The sequence below is a fragment of the Solanum tuberosum genome, unplaced genomic scaffold, assembly GCF_000226075.1.
Source record: "Solanum tuberosum cultivar DM 1-3 516 R44 unplaced genomic scaffold, SolTub_3.0 scf00382, whole genome shotgun sequence".
In the NCBI taxonomy this organism is placed as follows: Eukaryota; Viridiplantae; Streptophyta; class Magnoliopsida; order Solanales; family Solanaceae; genus Solanum; species Solanum tuberosum.
This window is the reverse complement of record NW_006239306.1, coordinates 358,695-377,051: the sequence shown is the minus strand read 5'-3', so window position 1 is coordinate 377,051 and position 18,357 is coordinate 358,695. Positions and strand designations below refer to the sequence as shown.

The 18,357-nt window shown below is 32.3% G+C and overlaps 2 protein-coding genes across 2 annotated transcripts; both read right to left on the bottom strand.

Annotated features, from left to right (window-relative positions):
• Positions 1–2,398: 2,398 nt before the first annotated feature.
• Positions 2,399–9,363, bottom strand: LOC102602674 (O-acyltransferase WSD1-like). The gene is made up of 8 exons (XM_006362077.2): positions 9,097–9,363; positions 4,988–5,354; positions 3,989–4,224; positions 3,855–3,921; positions 3,562–3,671; positions 3,241–3,456; positions 2,880–3,017; positions 2,399–2,689 (listed from the first exon to the last, which is right to left on the bottom strand). The coding sequence occupies exons 1-8, from the start codon at positions 9,361–9,363 to the stop codon at positions 2,522–2,524; spliced, it is 1,569 nt and encodes a 522-aa protein (XP_006362139.1). The 3' UTR covers positions 2,399–2,521.
• Positions 9,364–16,901: 7,538 nt separating this feature from the next.
• On the bottom strand, positions 16,902–17,870 carry LOC102604812 (putative F-box protein At3g10430). The gene has a single exon (XM_015302840.1). The coding sequence runs from the start codon at positions 17,868–17,870 to the stop codon at positions 16,902–16,904; it is 969 nt and encodes a 322-aa protein (XP_015158326.1).
• Between the last annotated feature and the right edge of the window lie 487 nt (positions 17,871–18,357).

The following is an 18,357-nucleotide window of genomic DNA, read 5'->3' as shown; positions in this document are numbered from 1 at the left end:
TTAAAAAACACACTTCTTCTGTTGATTTGAGATTAGTGCTCAAAAACATAGCTCAAAGACTATCTTGGAATCTCAGTTTCCCTGCTTGTTTCATTTAGAAAGCTATTACTCTTTTCTGAAAACTAGCCCGAAGGCCCTTTGGAAATCTCAGTTTCCGTTCTTATTTAAATGTGAAAAACATTTTAAATCTCTTTGGGAAATACTTAGTCCCATATGTTTATTTGAAGAAAAGAACTTCAATCTTTACTCTTTACTCTTTACTCAACTTGAACTTTAAGTCTTAAAACAAAGTTAAAAGCATTTGCAAAAGACTTCTTGAAAGACTCGAAGAACCTCCTAAACTTGGCTCTTAACTTTCCTTGAATTTGAATTTATGGATTCAAGGTTATGATTGCTAGATGTTTAGAAGTCATTTAGAATAGTTAGAATCAATAGGGAGTGTTAATACCCTTTAGACAGGCTTAAACGGACTGAATGACGAAAACTAGGTGAAAAACGCCGATCCGGGCGCGTCCGGGGCGCGCCTCCCCAGCCTCTCTGGCGCTATGGGGGAGCGTCGCGCCAGCCTCCCTTCAGGCGAATTCATGACGAATTTTGCATCTCGTTTTCTTATCCTAAATCGTATTAATCCGATTATTTTTCTCAAATTCACACTAGATTCATGTGCCCAAATCATATATACAAAATCTAACCCAACAACTTAAAGAAACAACATTTAATCATCAAGAAACTCCTTAATCCCCAACTCATGTTCAAAAACGAAATCAATTCAAGAACAACTATCAAGAACATCAAATTCTCAATCTTTTTAGGACGAAAATATGTTAAATTAAACATACTTGGCGCGTGGGTGAACTAACCCAACGCTATGTGATCTCACATACCTTGTGGGGTCAATTCCTTGGTGAATCAGCAACCGAAATCGATCGTTCTTGGTGAATCTTGCTTTTCCTCTTCTCCTTTCTCTTGCGTTCTTTCTCCAAAAGCCCTTACTCTATTTCTCAAAAGTGCAAACTGAACTAACTCAGTTTTGACCCCAACTATTTTATTAATAACGGATTTAATTAATTGGGTAAGGAAAAGACCAAACTACCCTTCAAAATCCGGATTGGGCATTTTCTTATTCGAACAGCCCAACTTCCAAAGGGGATAACTCACTCATACAAACTCGGAATTGCACAAACTCAGAGGCATTGGAAAGATTATTCCACGAGCTTTCCAACCATATCTGGAAGTACACCTAACTCATCCTGAGCTAGGAGTTATGGTCGTTTGAAGTTGATCAAAAACTCACTTTAACACCTTTACCAAATTTCCAGATTTTTAAATCTTCCCAAAAATGACTATTTCAGATTTTAAACTTCCTTCTAGTTCTTTCTAGTTGCGAGATGTTACAATATAGACTCCAATGAAACATGTAAGGATTGAACTCTTAATCCTACAATCTGTAACAACCTATTACAGAGAGAGTCAAAGTAATACCTCTATTGCCCACTATATCAACTACCTCTAGTTAATACATAATTCAATCACATCATACACAGTCAACTCTAACTATGCTCATAAAGACACGATATATTCCTTTATAGATTAGGAACTGATCCTACAAGTTATGACGCACAAGACCCAAGCTTCTGATCAACAACAAAATACACGCTTGATAGCTTTATCAGGTCCTTTCCAGTTCTTGAAAGCTTGTGTTCACGAGAGACAAAAGAAAGCTTTTCTTCAATGTATTCAATTGTCCTAACTAAATTGTTTCATGTCAATGAGGATGTATATATTATCCTCTGAACAAAACAATCTAGTGTCCTCCCATTGGTCGAGGGCACTATCCTCTTTTCCCGTGCTCACCAATTGTGCCAGTCTTGGCAGCTTTACAATTGTTCTTCATTTCACCAGATATACATGACTCATGGGATCAGGGACCATAGTTTGTGAGGAGGATCATCAAAACACCAAAGTTACATTTTCTCCCTTTTTCAGCATGTTCTTAATTTATTCCCCTTGTCACCAATAAAGCATACATTCATTCCCCCTGTCACTAGTATGTCCCTGCTACCCTATCACCCATAACATATTTCCTCTGTCCCCTATTTTTTCATCTCTCTATAACAGATAAAGGTTTTAGTGACAATAAATAATTGTCACTATATTATATTTAGCGGCAATAATAAAGATAGGTATTTATAACCAGCACTCTATATAAATGTTGTCAAAGGCTTTAGCGACTCTTGATGCAATGGCATTGACAAATTAATATATCTGAGAGTGGACAGATACCGAAAGTAACCAAAATGCTGCCATCAGTTTCCCATAAATTGTAATACATTGATATGAATACCATAAATTAAAATGTACGTAGTTTACAAAGTACCGTGTCCTTCAATATCAAATTGAAAGCATTAGGAAAGATAATTACTGCAGCAGTACTCAAGTGCTGGTGAATTACTGGAAAAAGTTCTTAATATATAGAGTTACTAATACAACCTTAGCTTCATAATTTGGTTGCATTTCTTGATCATTTCAGATTCTTAACAAGCCCTTTTTCCATGACAGCATTCTTTATGAGATTAAGAGAATCTTCAAAATCATCAAGCAATTGATGTGGATCAGGAATAGCATTTTCATCAACAGATACGACGATAATCATCTTGTTGATATAGCTTTGGAAATTGATCATCAATGCCTACAATTACAAATATTGTAAATCAAAATCTTGATTTACTCTGTCACTGCTTAAGATGCATGTGTGATGCACATAAAAGCTAATTTTAATAAGACCTCTTATTATAATTTGATTTTAGGCCACCAATTTCGTGGAGCCCCAATTAAATTAAAGAGCAAATGACTCAACAACAGAGTGTAGCAATACTTACACTTGGCTGCCCATAAGCACTTGGAGCAAAATAAGTAATGGGGTAGCCACAGAACCCAATTTCCTCTTGTGGTCCAACCAAGTTGGTGAAACATATTGTTGAATTTGAGAATCCTTTGCAAGTCACCTCTGTAGCTACCTTAAACACACATTTTTTAACAATTTAAATTAGTTAAAATTTAAATATGTTCGAGTCATATATATATAATACAAAGTATCAAAATTAACAAATAACTAAAGGACAAAAATTGTTATTAATTATAGCTCTACATTTTACTAATGCAACAACATTGTTTTAAGTTTTATACATCAAGGAAATTAAATGTAACTTGAAATATGCAAATATATAAATGTATATATACCTTGATCCCAAAAAACTTGATAAGTAATTCGGCCATGATCAAAGTGGACAAAGCTTCAAAGGATCGCTTCTTGCGATCAACTGTCGCTTTAGCTTCTTTCACATAGTCTAAAGGATTATCTCGTAGTGCAATCTTGAATGGTAACAACGCGTAACCAAACCAATTTCCCCAACCCCGCTTCCCTTTGCTTCCATTCTCCATCATATTGGCTAGATCCTAAATGTTTCATTCATGTATGTCATATAATTTTATAGCGAAATTTGAATGTCACATAAATTGAGACAGAGAGATCGTAACAAAAATAGAGTGCATGAAAGTTACTTCAATTCCTGCAGAGGATCTTAGGTTAAAACAAAGACAAGACCGAAGTCGAATGCCATTGGGAAGATTATTGCTTCTCTCTGTTGCTCCCTTGTCTTTTCCACCAATAGCTGTGAATATTTGGAACAATAAAATAATTTAGAGGTATAAATGTGAAAATTTATTAATATTTGAACAAGTATTAAAATCAAAACTCATAAGTGTGAACATGTATCGAGTTCAACGGAGAGAATAAAGGTCGAATCTATCAAATTTAAAATGTGAATCTGTCTCTGTAACTAAAAATAACTTACCATATCTCCTATTAAGATATTGAGATAAACCAGCTTGTGTTAATCCCAGGGCAACATCATTTATAGTCTGTGCAGAAAAAAATATTAGCTAATTTTCACAACAATATGAACAAGAGAGGTTGATTATAACTTACAACATTCATAGCATTTTTCACAAACTTCAAATCATCCAGACTGATTATCCGATGAACGATTCGTCTAGCTTTATTAGACTCGAAATCAGGCGGGGCGCTGATTGGTGTTTTGGTATCCTTGAGGAACATGATTGTGATGATGAACATGAAAACATCCACTGCAGTATTCACAAGCATTACCATGAAAAGCCAAAATTTTCCCAACAAACGCCACAACCCTTCCTTTGCTGAATAACCTACAAAAGTAAAAATTAGATATGGTAAAATTAACTCATTTTGCGGCAGCTTGTTCAATTCGACTACATAATTACACATAGTACTCTTCTATTATCTATACTTTCAAAATGTTATGTATTTCACAACTTATTAAGAGTTTTCTTTCATAATATATTGAGGAAGATACTTCTAGATACATGTATTGTTGCTACCAAATACACTAAATTAGAGAGAAAGGCGAGTGAGATAGTCATGTATCCAATGGCGAACGAACCCCCTTCGATGGAAAATTATCTATTAATACATGGTTAAAATAATTTTTTAGGTATATATAGTAGATGTCGAACCCCTTCGGCTACTTCGTGTGTCTATTTGTTCAGATTTTGAACCCCCTTATTGAAAATCCTGGCTCCGCCACTGCATGTATCCCAAATACATGTGAATCACACTAGATACATGTATATGTATGTATTTAGAGTGATTCGCTTGTATCTGGGATAGGAGAGTGGCGAACGAGATGAGAGGGAGGCAAAGGAGGGGAGGCGAGAGGCGAACGAGATGAGAGGGAGGCAAAGGAGGTGAGCGAGATTTGTTGTGTATCCTAGATACATGTGAATCCACTTGCATACAGTATATCTAGAATAAATTACACCTAATAAGATTCGTAATATTACAAACTAGAGTGTATCTAAGTAATTCGCTCCTAAACTTGTGAAATTTATGTAAGTTTTGTCCGATAATTATTAGAGTTCACTTAACCCGACGGGTTGTACCCAAAATGACCCCTCAAATAATTGGGTCTAGGCCTCCTTTTCTTGGTGGGAATGGTAGGAAGTTTGAGATCATCAGCAGTTTGGCGAGTGCACGCGAGTAGAAGAGAAATAAGGGAAGTGCCATCGCCAAGAGAATGGTGTACCCTAAACACAACCACGGACTCTGCTTGACGAGTTTTGACATTGATAATGTGAAGGTCCCAAAGTGGCTTTGATCTATCGAGGCTTGTTTTGCTAAGATTGTAAATATAATCCTCCACGAACTTGTCAGGTGATTCCATCTGAGTTTCATCTACTTCAACAATTATAATATGTTGGTCCAAGTCAATCTTTGTTTGGACCCATTTCATGTCTGTTAAATTTTCTTCATCCACAACCTGTGTGTACATTAAATTTGTTAGTACATATATTTTGTCACATAATTAAAGAGATATCACTTCTTCGTGAATTTATATTCAAATTGAAATCTTTTGCTCAATTTTAATCTTTTTGTGTCTAGAGAGATCTAGTTTCCTTTTCATAACTAAACATACTCTCGCTTTTTTTAAAAAGAAAATAGATTATTATTTGATTATATATAATAAAATATAATTACACATAAATTTGACTATAACTAGAGTCGTAGACTTAATAATTGTAAGAGTTTTTTTACAAGACTAGTACTGTAATGTATACTTCCTTTATTTCCTTTTGTTTCTTCGATATAACTAAAAAGAGATTATCTTTTTTAATCTATTTTTACTATTCTATTTTAACAGAATTTTAATTTATTTTTTTTATTATTATTATCAAATATTTATTTTCCAAATGAATTGGAGTGTTAATAATCAAATTCAATTTTTCAAAATTTTATTAACAAAAACAATAAAGGGCAATTTGATACACTAAACTTTTGTTATACGTAGATTTTGAGAAAGGATCAGATCATAAAGGTCTATTGTATATAATTTTATCATGTATTTCTATAAGAGACTGTTTTACGTCTCGAACATGTGCTCTTCTAATCATGTTAAAGCAACTTGACCAGTCATGTATCATGGCTCTCCATAAATAAAGATAATTTGATAAAAATAAATACTCAATTAATATTGTTATAAGAAAGTATGTGTCCATCTTTACTTGTCCGGTCTGTAAAACTAGTTATCCAACTTTACTTGTCCAGTTTAGAAAACTAAGAGATAATTACTATTTTATGTCTATTTTGCTCTTACTATGAATACTATATTTATTTTTCAACATTTTAAATAAGAGTAACTTTCACATATAGCAAACCTAAAAAATCATATTTGTATGTTATAGCTATAGTTTGCATAATTGCGCTCCATAGCAAATTTTTATGTTTGCTATGGAGCTTTTGATTTTTTATAATTCGCTACAAAACATCCAATTTTATACAAATTATTTAGTTTTGTATAAATTCATTTATACATTGTAATTTGTATAATAAGATCTGTATTTGTATAATTATAAGTGTATAGGACGAAAATATATGTATTTGTATTTGTATATACACTTTTCTCTCGCTTTATACAAACACACAAACATATTTTATACATTTGTATACCGAATGGGTAATTGTATACCGAAAATGGCTGATTGTATACCGAACCAAATGAAAAAAATATGGGATGTTTGTATGGCTATAGCATTTAATTTGAATTAATAATTTGTTATTTCATACAATTTTCTCTTTAAATAAGGCATAATACATAAAGGGGATGTTTGCTGCGAATTACAATTAAAATAAATTATGGCTATAGCATTTAATTTGAATTAATAATTTGTTATTTCATACAATTTTCTCTTTAAATAAGGCAAAATACATAAACATGACATTTAACTTGGCTTCAATTGGCAACTATGACCTTTAACTTTGGGTGTGCACAAGTAGGCACTTAAACTTGTATAAAATTGAACAAATAGACACATTCATCCTACATGGCACCCTACATGACAATTTTGTATCCTACATGGCGTCCTACATGTATTATGCCATGTAGGACACATGTGTCTACTTATTCAATTTTATGTAAGTTTAAGTGTCTACTTGTGCACACTCAAAGTAGGAGGGCATAGTTATCCGTTGAAGCCAAGTTAAGGGTCATGTTTATGTATTATGCCTTTAAATAACTTATAGAGAAAAGACATAAAGTCACCACTGAAGTTGTTCCAGATTTTCAAAAAGACACCTTAACTTTGCGAGCGTCATATTAGCCCACAAAAGTATTGAATATCCATCAGGTGAGAATATGGCTCAAAATGTTCCTTTTACAAAGATATTCAATACATTTGTGGGGTAATAGGACACTCATAAAGTTAATGTGTAATTTTGAAAATTCGAGACAACTTCAGTGGTGACTTTATGTATTTTCTCTAACTTATATAATTAATAAGAGTGATCTAATAAAATTACTTTTTATTTATTTATTAAAAGAATATGTCAAATTAAACATGGACGGAACAAGTAGTTGGAATATTGAATATTGAGGTCACAAAATTCCATATGTTATGGAGAAACATACATGGCGTGCACCCTTAAGAGATGCTTATTACTAGGCACATCACACGGTATCATGCATCTTTCTCTTCATCTACCAACTACCGTATGGGACTCTTTTATGGGTCTAAAAACTTACATTTTTGGAGTACCAATTATCATTAATACGACTTACATTTTTTGCTAAAATTAAGTTTATTAGTAATAAATAATTAATAATTATTGACTATTTTCAATTTATCTATTTTTCCATAGCCATAATATATAAATATGACTCTTAATTTGTATTCAGCTGACAATTATGATTTTTAATTTTTGGTATGCACAAGTAGGCACTTAAACTTGTATAAAGTTGAACAAATAAACACATTCGTCCTACATGGCAATTTTGTGTCCTACATGGCGTCCTACGTGTATTATGTCACGTAGAATGCATGTGTCTACTTGTTCAATTTTATACAAATTTAAGTGTTTATTTATGCACACCCAAAATTAGAGGGCATAAATATCAGCTAAAACCAAGTTAAAGAGCATATTGATGCATTATGTCTTTCACATACCTTGACTTTCAACCTAACAGCACTAGGTAAAGTTCGTCATCCCTCTTTAAGATTAGTAAGGTAAGATTTGGTCTTAGTAATGTTCTCATATATCGAGATTTGTAATTATTAATTCTAAAAATAAATAGTGTTATATTAGCTTTTAAAAAAACTAATATAGGAGGATCAGCAATGGAATTAATAATTGGCTGATGATAGTAAAACTTAATCTCTAAAAATATAGTGGGATCATGGGCGGAGTCACCTTAGGCTAAGAGCGGTCATGTATACATTTTTTTGTTGTAAAATTATGTGGTGTACGGAGCTCAAACGTTACTTCCTTTATTTCAATTTATACAACTTAGTTTGACTCGCCATAGAATTTAAGAAAAAAGAGAAAGACTTTTGAAATGTGTCATAATTCATTTTATTAAGGGTAAAATAGGCATTTTAAAATTATATTATTATGAATATCTATTTAATTTTGCTCACTTTTAACACAACTGAAAGAAAATTTTGCACATTCTTGTTAAATTTCTGATTCCACCGGTGGATGGGTAAGGCAGGATAAGGTAAATTAGAGCCATTTCTTCTTCTTTGTTTTTTACGAAGGAAAAATCCATGTTGATAATTGAAAGGAGAAAAAAACTTAGCGCATATACAGAGGCGGAGCCAGGGTAAAGAGTTTGGGGTTCAAAATTTCCTTTAGAACCGTCAATCAATTTTGTTAGGGATTCACAAATACAGAGTCTACGGAAAAGCTACTAGGTTCATCTGAACCCACGAACCCCCACCTAGCTCCGCCTCAAGGTAAACTTATAAGTAGGAAAATATGTCAAGCAATGGAATCAGTTGAACCAATAATTTTAACACGATAATCTACCTGAAAGTCACTAAAATTTTAGTTATTTATAAATTTTTCACGTAGTACGTTCACAAGTATAATATTAAGCTCCTAGATCCTTCTTCAATGGCATGCTCTCAAAGTACATTTTTATGTTTTGATGAAAATTCCGACTCTATCATGCACGTCCAAGAACCAATTACATCTTACATAAACGGAACATGCAAAAAAAAACATACCATCAAGCTAGTGAAACGAGGATGCTTAAGCAAAGTATGCACCAACTTTTCCTTCACAGGCTGTGGTGAGATTCGAGTTTTGCAAGCCATAAACGCAATGGCATGGACATCGAACCTCCTATCGTGGAAAAGACGAGCCATTGGACTCAATGGCTCGTCTTCCACGGTTACCATATCGTACTCTTCGATTCCCCCTTTCCTCTTTGTTTCTATTGGTTTTAGACCTGATGATCTACTTCTTAATCCTTCAGCCATGGGTGACTCCATTTGTTTCTAAGAAATGTGTGTACTATATTTTGATCTTGTGTATTTTTTGGTTTGTTTTTTGCTTTGTTATATAGAAGAATAATAGTACGAATCTCAGATAATTTATTACTATGTATTTTCTTTATTTTAATTTGTGTGATATATTTTGATTGGATGTGAATTTAAAAAAAGTGTAAACTTTAGTTTAAAAAGTAATAAATAAATATTTATGTGACTATAAATTATTATTTTTTTCTTTTTATTTTGTTCTTTATTTATACGAGTGGAGAAGCCCCGTTGGTGGAATTACTTTGCTCTATGTTAGACATAATTGGATGGTGTTTTATTTTGTACTAATATTTCTTCTACGTAAGTTCATTGATCTACGAAATATATATCTTATGTATTTTCTATTTTATAATTTTACTTAAAAAACAATTTTTTCATAAATAAATTGTCAAAAAAATAGAAAATATTATAATTACTATTCGAGAAAGTTAATTATATAAAAATAATAAAATAGTCAAGATATTCTTGGAGTATTTCTTTTCACCCTTTGTGCTGATTATTGTTTATATATTTCAAAGAAAAAAACTTAAGAGAAAGTGTCAGAGCAATAATAAAAAAATAGATAAAGTTGCTTCGAAAACATAGTATTATAGAATCTCTATTGTATCAATATCAAGCATAATCATCTAAAAAAATATTTATGGCACTGTCATTTTCTGTGAGAGCTTCTTTATTTATCTATATATTTTAGGAAAAATCACTACAACATGATAGCAAAAAGTAAAATTATCATTGCACAAATAATAAAAAAACTTGATTTATAACAAAAATACTTTTAAACAATAAAAATTATATTTTAATGCTCGGGATGTACACTTTTAAGCCCTTGATGCCCCAAATTATAGGGCTTATTCCTTGTGGATCTACGCCTTTCATTTGTGCCTCGGAGCGGATTTGGTATGCCCACCCCAAAATTCGCCCCAAAAATGTCTTTGAAAACACTCATGACTAGTTCCTCATGCCTTTAAAATATATGATGATATTTAACTTGTTATGAAATTTTCAAAATAAAGGTTTTTTAAAAAAAGTTTACAGTCTTAAATAAGTTATAGATACTTTGTGATTAGAAATTATCTCAACAACAACAACAAATCCAATGTAATCCAACAAGTGAAGTTTAGAGTTGATAGTATGTACGCAAACCTTCATTACCTTTGTGGAGGTGAAAAGGTTGGATCTAAAGACTCTTTGCTCAAAAGAAGTGTAAACAAAGCAAGATGGAAAGAAAAACAACAAAAGCAAAATAGCAAGATATACGCATAAGTCATAACAAAATGAAGCAGCAAGTAGTAGTGAAAATTAAAGCAGTAATTGTATATGTTCTAGCATAAACGATTTGGTTATCTATTATTCATCTAAGGAATAAGATTCTGGTATGTTTCCGTTGTGCATATAGTTTTCCAACATACGCATCCATTTGGTCATCCTCATTTATGTTACCGTCATCGTTTGATGTGTGGGTAATATTAGGCATCATTCAACAATGTATATCTAACCATCACTATGCATAACTTATCCTTAAGCCTTGGTGACATGTTCTTATCACTCAGTACATCAGATACGAGCCTCTATTTAACTCACTCTGCTCCAATAATGTATGTTACATCCTTATTATTCTCCCCGTTTCTTTGAATAATAGAACCAAGGTATTTAAAATCTCTTCTCTTGAATATAACTTGTGTATTGATCTTCACTTCCACCTTCGATTCATTTGTTGTGTCGTTGGACTTGCACTTTAGGTACTATATTTTAGTCTCGCTTAATATAAATCTTTTGATTATAGGGTTTGTCTCCAAATTTTCAACTTATTATTAATTATAGTATGTGTCTCATTGATGCATATTATGTCATCTACAAATTGTATATACCACGACACCTTCTTTTAATTTGAATATGTCACCTCAATTCATCTATCACTAAGGCAAAATAACTGGGTTAAAGATTGATATCCTAATGCAACCTTACCATGATTGGAAAGTATTGAGTCGCCTCCCACTATCCTTATTACTTGGGTCTTGGATCCATTTTACGTGTACTAATGTAAGTTACAAGTATGCATTTAGACTCCTGTTAGAATAGAAATAAGTATTTCCTACTTAAAATAGGAATAGTAATAGGAATAAGAATATGAATTCTAGTTGGAAAAGGATTCTAATGTAGTGTCTATAAATAGGGTCTCAATGTAACAATTTAGATACACAATTCAATAATATTTTTCCCATATTCAATAATACCCACTCTAACACCCCCCTTCATGCCCAAGCCCAGCTAGAGCGTGGACCGGGAGTTCGAACGGAGATAAACCTAACTCTGATATTGTGTAAGGATATTGCACCTGGGCCTAACTCAACTCCAAAAGCTAGTTCATGAGAGAAGGATTGCCCAATTCCATATAAGGAGACCACTAGTCCATTCCCCAACCAATGTTGGACTTTTACCCACTCTAACAACAATTACAAATATTTAGGTTCTAGAAATGAACTCGGTCTTGGACCATTAATTAATTTTTCCCAAGAGGTGAACGATTGATCTCCATATGAGGTTCTCACGAATATATATATATATGAGTTATTTAAATAAGAGTAGTGATTTAAGGGTGTATTTACGCATTCAAACATCATGTTTTACCCATATTTTAGCTAAGTTCTAATTAAGTATAAAATGTTGAATATCCTTATATTTATTGAATACATGTTGTGATGAGCTAATAAATATGTAGAATGATTTCAGGTAAAAAACCGCCAGAGAAGACCCAAAAGATGGATTCAAACGTAAAATGAAGTGTTTTGGATTTAAACGCAACCAAACAACGCTGATGGAATACGTGGTGCGAGGTGACCTTACCTGAGATGGATCTCACACCGCACTTGCCTTGAATAGAGATTTAAAGACTTGAAGAAGAAGGCTGGAGTTGGAGAAGGACCCCCATTAATTACCCCTCTAAATTTGGTTATTTGATAATCTTTACCCCGTACAATATTGTCCTAAGAGAAAGGAATACACTAACTTGTTTGTTCACTTGAATTTTTTAAACTATTTTTAAAAAAAAAAAATGGGGTCATCAATTTTTTTAAATGAACCGGCTAGAATTTCACTTCTTAAGAAAAATATTAGGGATGATGAAATAGATATTTTACAATAATATCTTCTTAAGAAGGGGGGTGGTCATTGTGTATTAAGGTTATTTCCTAAATATTGTTTTTTTTAATGGTTGTATGCATTAAGAACTTGCATATATTCGAACTTGCTTGATAAAAAGAAGTTTAAGATTTTAAAAAATTATCATTAACATGGATTTGGGGATACCAACCTCCATCTAATAGCTTGAGCTCGAGAGGGGATAGCTAACCTGAGGTTTTTGATAAATGAACAAATTAATTTGACACCCAAGTGCCGACAAGGACTTAAGATGATATTTTCTTAATTGGGCCGAGATGCTTTAGGAAACTTTAGATTCATCAACTTTGAACAATGAACACACCTACATGAGTTGATAGTAAATAATCTGTTAGAGTTCAGATATTTAAGAATTGTAACCCTAGTTCATCTTTATTATTGATTAAAATTCAAATACTTAAAGTAGTTAGTATTTCTCGTAAAAAACCTCAAATTTTCAATAGTAATTATTAAGTAGAATTTAGATCGTAAAATATAAAAGATCTCTAACAACACTCTTTATGAGATTTGACCTCAACCTAGCTAGATACTATATTTTGCAATCGATCGTTTTAATCCCGTAAAAAGGTGTAGTTTGGACGGCATTAAGAGATCAATTATGCCAAGTAAATTCTATTATCCTTATGAGAATTTATCAAACAAGAGTTACAGTCTTAAGTTCATGCAAAACTTCTTCTATCATATAGGAATCATGGTCTCCGGACAATGCCTCAAGCAATCACATATATTTATATATAACATAGGGGATAAAGGGATGAACTAATCTTGTTTAATAGTACTGTTGAATGATATAAAAAGAGATAGACACATTATTATTCATATAATTAATTAAAAACTTCAGTACTAATAATTTGAGAATTACATTCAAAACCACAACTACGACAATACAAGACATTGAAAACTAAATATCTCAAGTAAAAGTATAACTCAAAAATTATATCACATGTTTAATCCATATTATCAAATATTGTTGGTAGTTCCAAACATGATTGCTGCTTCTAAATTCTTGTTTGGAATTACCTTCACCGCAGTGCTTTGCTTTCTTGATTCTTTTTCCGGTGACAAAATAATACCCTTATCAATCATTAAATTAAATTCAGTTGCATTCAACAAATATTTTCCCTTTCTTAATCAGACAAAAAGATACATGGCCATGAAATAGGGATATATTTAGTGGAACAAAATTAATTAGGAGTAGTATTTTTATGTGAAAGTAAAAATTTAAGAATTGTCAAAAAAATGAAAGAAATATTTGTTTTTAAAAAATTGAATGGAAATAAAAGTAAGATAATCGAATTAAAATAGCAGGAATATTATTTTATATCAAAATCTTATTGCTATAATCCAGGTTTGAAAATCAAATGACAGCTAAGAAAATTAAAGGAGAGACATACGAGTAAAAAACTAGGGTGGAAACCCTCCTTCCCATTATCACTTTACCTCCTTCGTATCATCATGACTCATGAATTCGATCAGTAAATATATCAACATAAATAAATATCAGACAAAGAACTAGAAAAACATGAAATCTTTTTTAGTGGTAAAGAAATGAAAAGATGAAGCAAGTAAAATTAATGAACAAACTTATTCCGGAAAAATCAAGAAGAATCAAAATAACCTCTTCCTCCTTTTTTGGTAAGAGAAGCCTTGAACCTACATAGAGTGTTCTCATCACAAAGCCCCAAATGATGCTCAGGGAGTTGTGGTTGGCATCTGCTAGAAGAAGCTAGAGATGGAGGCAATTGTTGAGCATTTGTTGAATCAGTGACATGTTGGGGAATTGATGAGATGAGAGTGCAATCATGTTGAAAATCAAAAATGAAACAAAAAAATTTCTTTGGGGGGTTCCTTTAACCCAACCATCTTTAAAGTGACACCTTGTATGGGCTGCTATGGCTTGGCTTGAAGAAAACCTTCTTCCACAATAAATGCATCGAAATATCGATACACCATCTTGTCTCTTCATTTTCATTACTTTCATTTTCATTACTTTGTGGAGAGGATGAGGAGTATTTATACAAAAGGGAAAAATTAGAAGAGGCAGGGGATGGATTTGGAGATAAAATTGCTTTGATTCCAATTTTGGATATATAAGAAAATATGTTGACTGTTTTAATTAATTTCTTTATGTGGCATTAGTGCATTTATTATATATGTGAATAAGAAGAAATTAGATCTTAAAAAATCACCAATCTTCATATTTATTTTTTATTTTGGGCTAAATACCCTAAACTTAGCGTTTTATTTAGAACCCCCTAAATAATTAAAAAATTTAACTACCCCTCTAAATTTGGTTATTTGATAGTCTTTACCCCGTACAATCTTGTCCTAAGAGAAAGGAATACACTAACTTGTCACGTAGAAGTTTTGTTCACTTGTCACTTTTTAAGCTTTTTTTTTAAAAAAATGGGGTCATCAATTATTTTTAAACAACCGGCTAGAATTTTCACTTCTTACCCTAATCTAACTTTCTATATTTCATGCTCCTTTTCTTCAAATCAAAGGAAAAATTGTACAAAATATGTGCTGAAATTTCATCTATTTGAATGGTTATCACTATACAAAAAAAATTGTGTATTGTTGGTCAGATGCTCAAGCCAATATGGAAATCACTAGAGGAAACTAATGCTTTGGTTGCAAAATTGTTTCAAAACAACCTGTAGATATTGAAGACATGAGAATCAATGAACTTTTCCTTGTTTTCTTTAGTTTGAAGTGTATTTGTGCTTTAAGTTGTCAAAGAGTTAATGAAAAAAAAAAGTATGCTTTGTGTATTGTGATTGTCATAGTGAGTAGCAAATTACAATTACGAATTTTCGGAGGCTAAACAATAAACATAGAGTGCTAAAACTGATTAAGTAAAATGATGCACTTAAACTATTTGATAAATTGTGAATGAATTTCTCAGAGATATTTGTCAAAGTCTAAGTAGCAATCCGATACCTAAGGGAAAATGTAAGAAGTCCCCTAAGTGTGGATATGAGTCATTGATCGAGAGTCTTCGGACTTAATATGATTCATTGATTGAGAGTCTTCGGACTTAAATTGCATTTGTTTTTTATAAGTGTATACTCACCCCCATTGCTTGCAATAGATATAGGCAAAAAAAGAACTACTTCATTATAGGCATTTTCTTCCCAAAAACAAAAAAATTAATTAAATGCCACTTGCATTTAGCAATGAGCAGCAAATAATGCAAAAAAGAGGGAAAAATTTTAAACTGTTGGGGCCCTTGAAATTTACATCTGACGCGCATAACTTGGATGTATTTCACGCACTTTGCCTGGTAGAGTTAGAGTGTTTTCTTGTTTCAGTTTTGAATAGTTAAAGGGCCTAGTTGTGCACTAACAAAGTTAAATATCAGAGTTATAATTTGAAGTCAAGTTCAGGGTTTAATTTATGTACTATTCCTTATTTTTAATTAGTTTCTTACTCTTAAAAATCAACAATCGTAGAATAACCACATAACTTCTCCATCTCTATATTTTGATAAGAAAAAGATAAAGTATACTATATTAGATGAGAGCTCTCTTTAGGTTACTCTAGATGGGGACACTATCTTTTTTAGTTCATACATATATAAAAGAAGTTTAAGGCTGATAACTCAACCCTCTTCTTGACGTTTGAATTTTTGCATTATTTAAGTATACTCATTTGTCATATCATCATAGGAACTTTGTGATGATCATAGAATACTTAGTTTTCTCTAGTTCTTATTTTCTCCATGCTTGTTAATTAGTAGAGGTTTGTTACCTCATTAGGATTGGTAAGGTAAGGCCTATAGCCCCCCCTTGCTTGTACTTATCGACGTTGAGAATTTTACTTTATTATTAATAAAATGCCGCTAGACTCAATGTATATTAGTTAAACTCTTGTTGTTTTTCCCCGGCTGTGTAAAATCAAATGGCAATTTTGCTTTAGCCAAGTAATTGTTCTCTTAATTATAGGTTTAGAAGAAATATACCTAAAATTGAAGGAGTTATTAATTAATGAGAGTTTAAATACTCAAATTGAAGGAAAAATTAATGAGAGTTTAAATACTCAAATTGAAGGAAAGAAAGTTGCATGTATAGTTTTTGATGGGTTCAACCCCAGTACTTCATAAAAGGAATGCAAGTAAATGCTGATCCAAAATTATTAATGAAACGATAAAAGTACCTATTATAAATTTATAACAATAACATGCATGGTATCAAAATTAAAAAGTACAGATCGATTAATGTTCCAGATCTTCATCCTCTCGTCGTCTAATTTTCACTAAGCTCTCCTTATAATAAAAACTCCACAACCGTCATCATACTCTGCATCTTTTCTCAAGCCCCGGATGTTAGAAATCCAAGATGCCTCGTCTTGTTAGTCCGAACATCATAGGAGACCAGTTGAAAATCTTTAGCTGCCAAAATGAGAGAGCTATCATAACAAGACTTAATCCTAAAGAAGCATTGAAAGGTAACAAGTTTGTTCCATACACCTGGTTGGATCATTACCCATATATCATAAGCAAACATAGTACGCGGGTTCAAGTTCAAGATGGCAATGGAACTATCAACCGACATCAAACCCAACATGTTAGTATCAACAAATTGATGATATGGCCCTTCAATCTCTTTAAACATTTCACTCCCAAAGTCGAACAAAAGAATGGTGTAATTACTATGGCGGCCCCTAGTTAGCAGCCAGTAATAAGCTCCATTCAAATAAGCAGTACAAAATGAGTGTTTCACGTCTGTAAAGTAGGGGATTTTAGGTTTGAAAATTCTCCACAAGTCCCTAGAACACGAGTAGACCGATGCATAATGTTCACACAAATTATTAATGTGAAAGTAAACCACTTTATAGTCATAAGTCAAAGGGTCCAATCCAAACCCGAACACCGGGGCATCATGGATTGTGGCTACTGGGATAGGGAGACGGAGGGGTCTCACCTCCCTAGTCACAGGATTCCATAATGCACATGAAACCTCACAATCAATTTCTCCAACCATAAAAAATAAGCCATCCATAGAACCGAAGAGTTGTTTCATACCTATGAACCTTCGAAGATGTTCTTCGGAAATCAAGGTTATGGTAAGGTCGTCGTCATCATCAATGTCACCATTATCATAAATCAAGAGTTGTGGGGGGCTATGATTTTTCAAGTGTTGTTGAACAAATTCAGGGGTTTTGATAAGAGCACACCAATTCTTACAGACGCATTTGAATCTCAACAATGACTTCACAGGACACCTCAACAAAATCTCCTTCACTATATCTTCAGGGGAATTAGCCAGACAACCATCCATAGTAGTAGGGCTGATGAAAAGATATGAGGAGGGATTCAACCAGCACTTTGCTTCCTTAAATAGACAAGCAAAAAATTCCTCATTTTACCATCATTAAATTTTATTCTACTTTTAGTCATGCAAATTAAAATACTTTGACTACATTTCTCATATTAAATTTTATTCTACAATTACTCATGCAAATCTAAATACTACTTCCTCCTTCTCATTTACTTTGAATACTTTTCCCTTTACCAGCCATTTAAGGATTTAGAATAAATTATTTACTAACTTTATCCTTTAATTCTTTTACATTATTCTATTTATGTCTTATTCAAACAATTATTTAATTTTAAGGGTAAAGGAATAATTTTATGTAATTCTATCTTGATTTTATAAATTGGCAAATAATTTAGGACAAATGCTTTAAGTAATGTGAAAAAATAATATGGGAGGAAGGAAGTATGAGAAAGAATATATTTTATATCTTAAAAGAAAAAGAGAAATA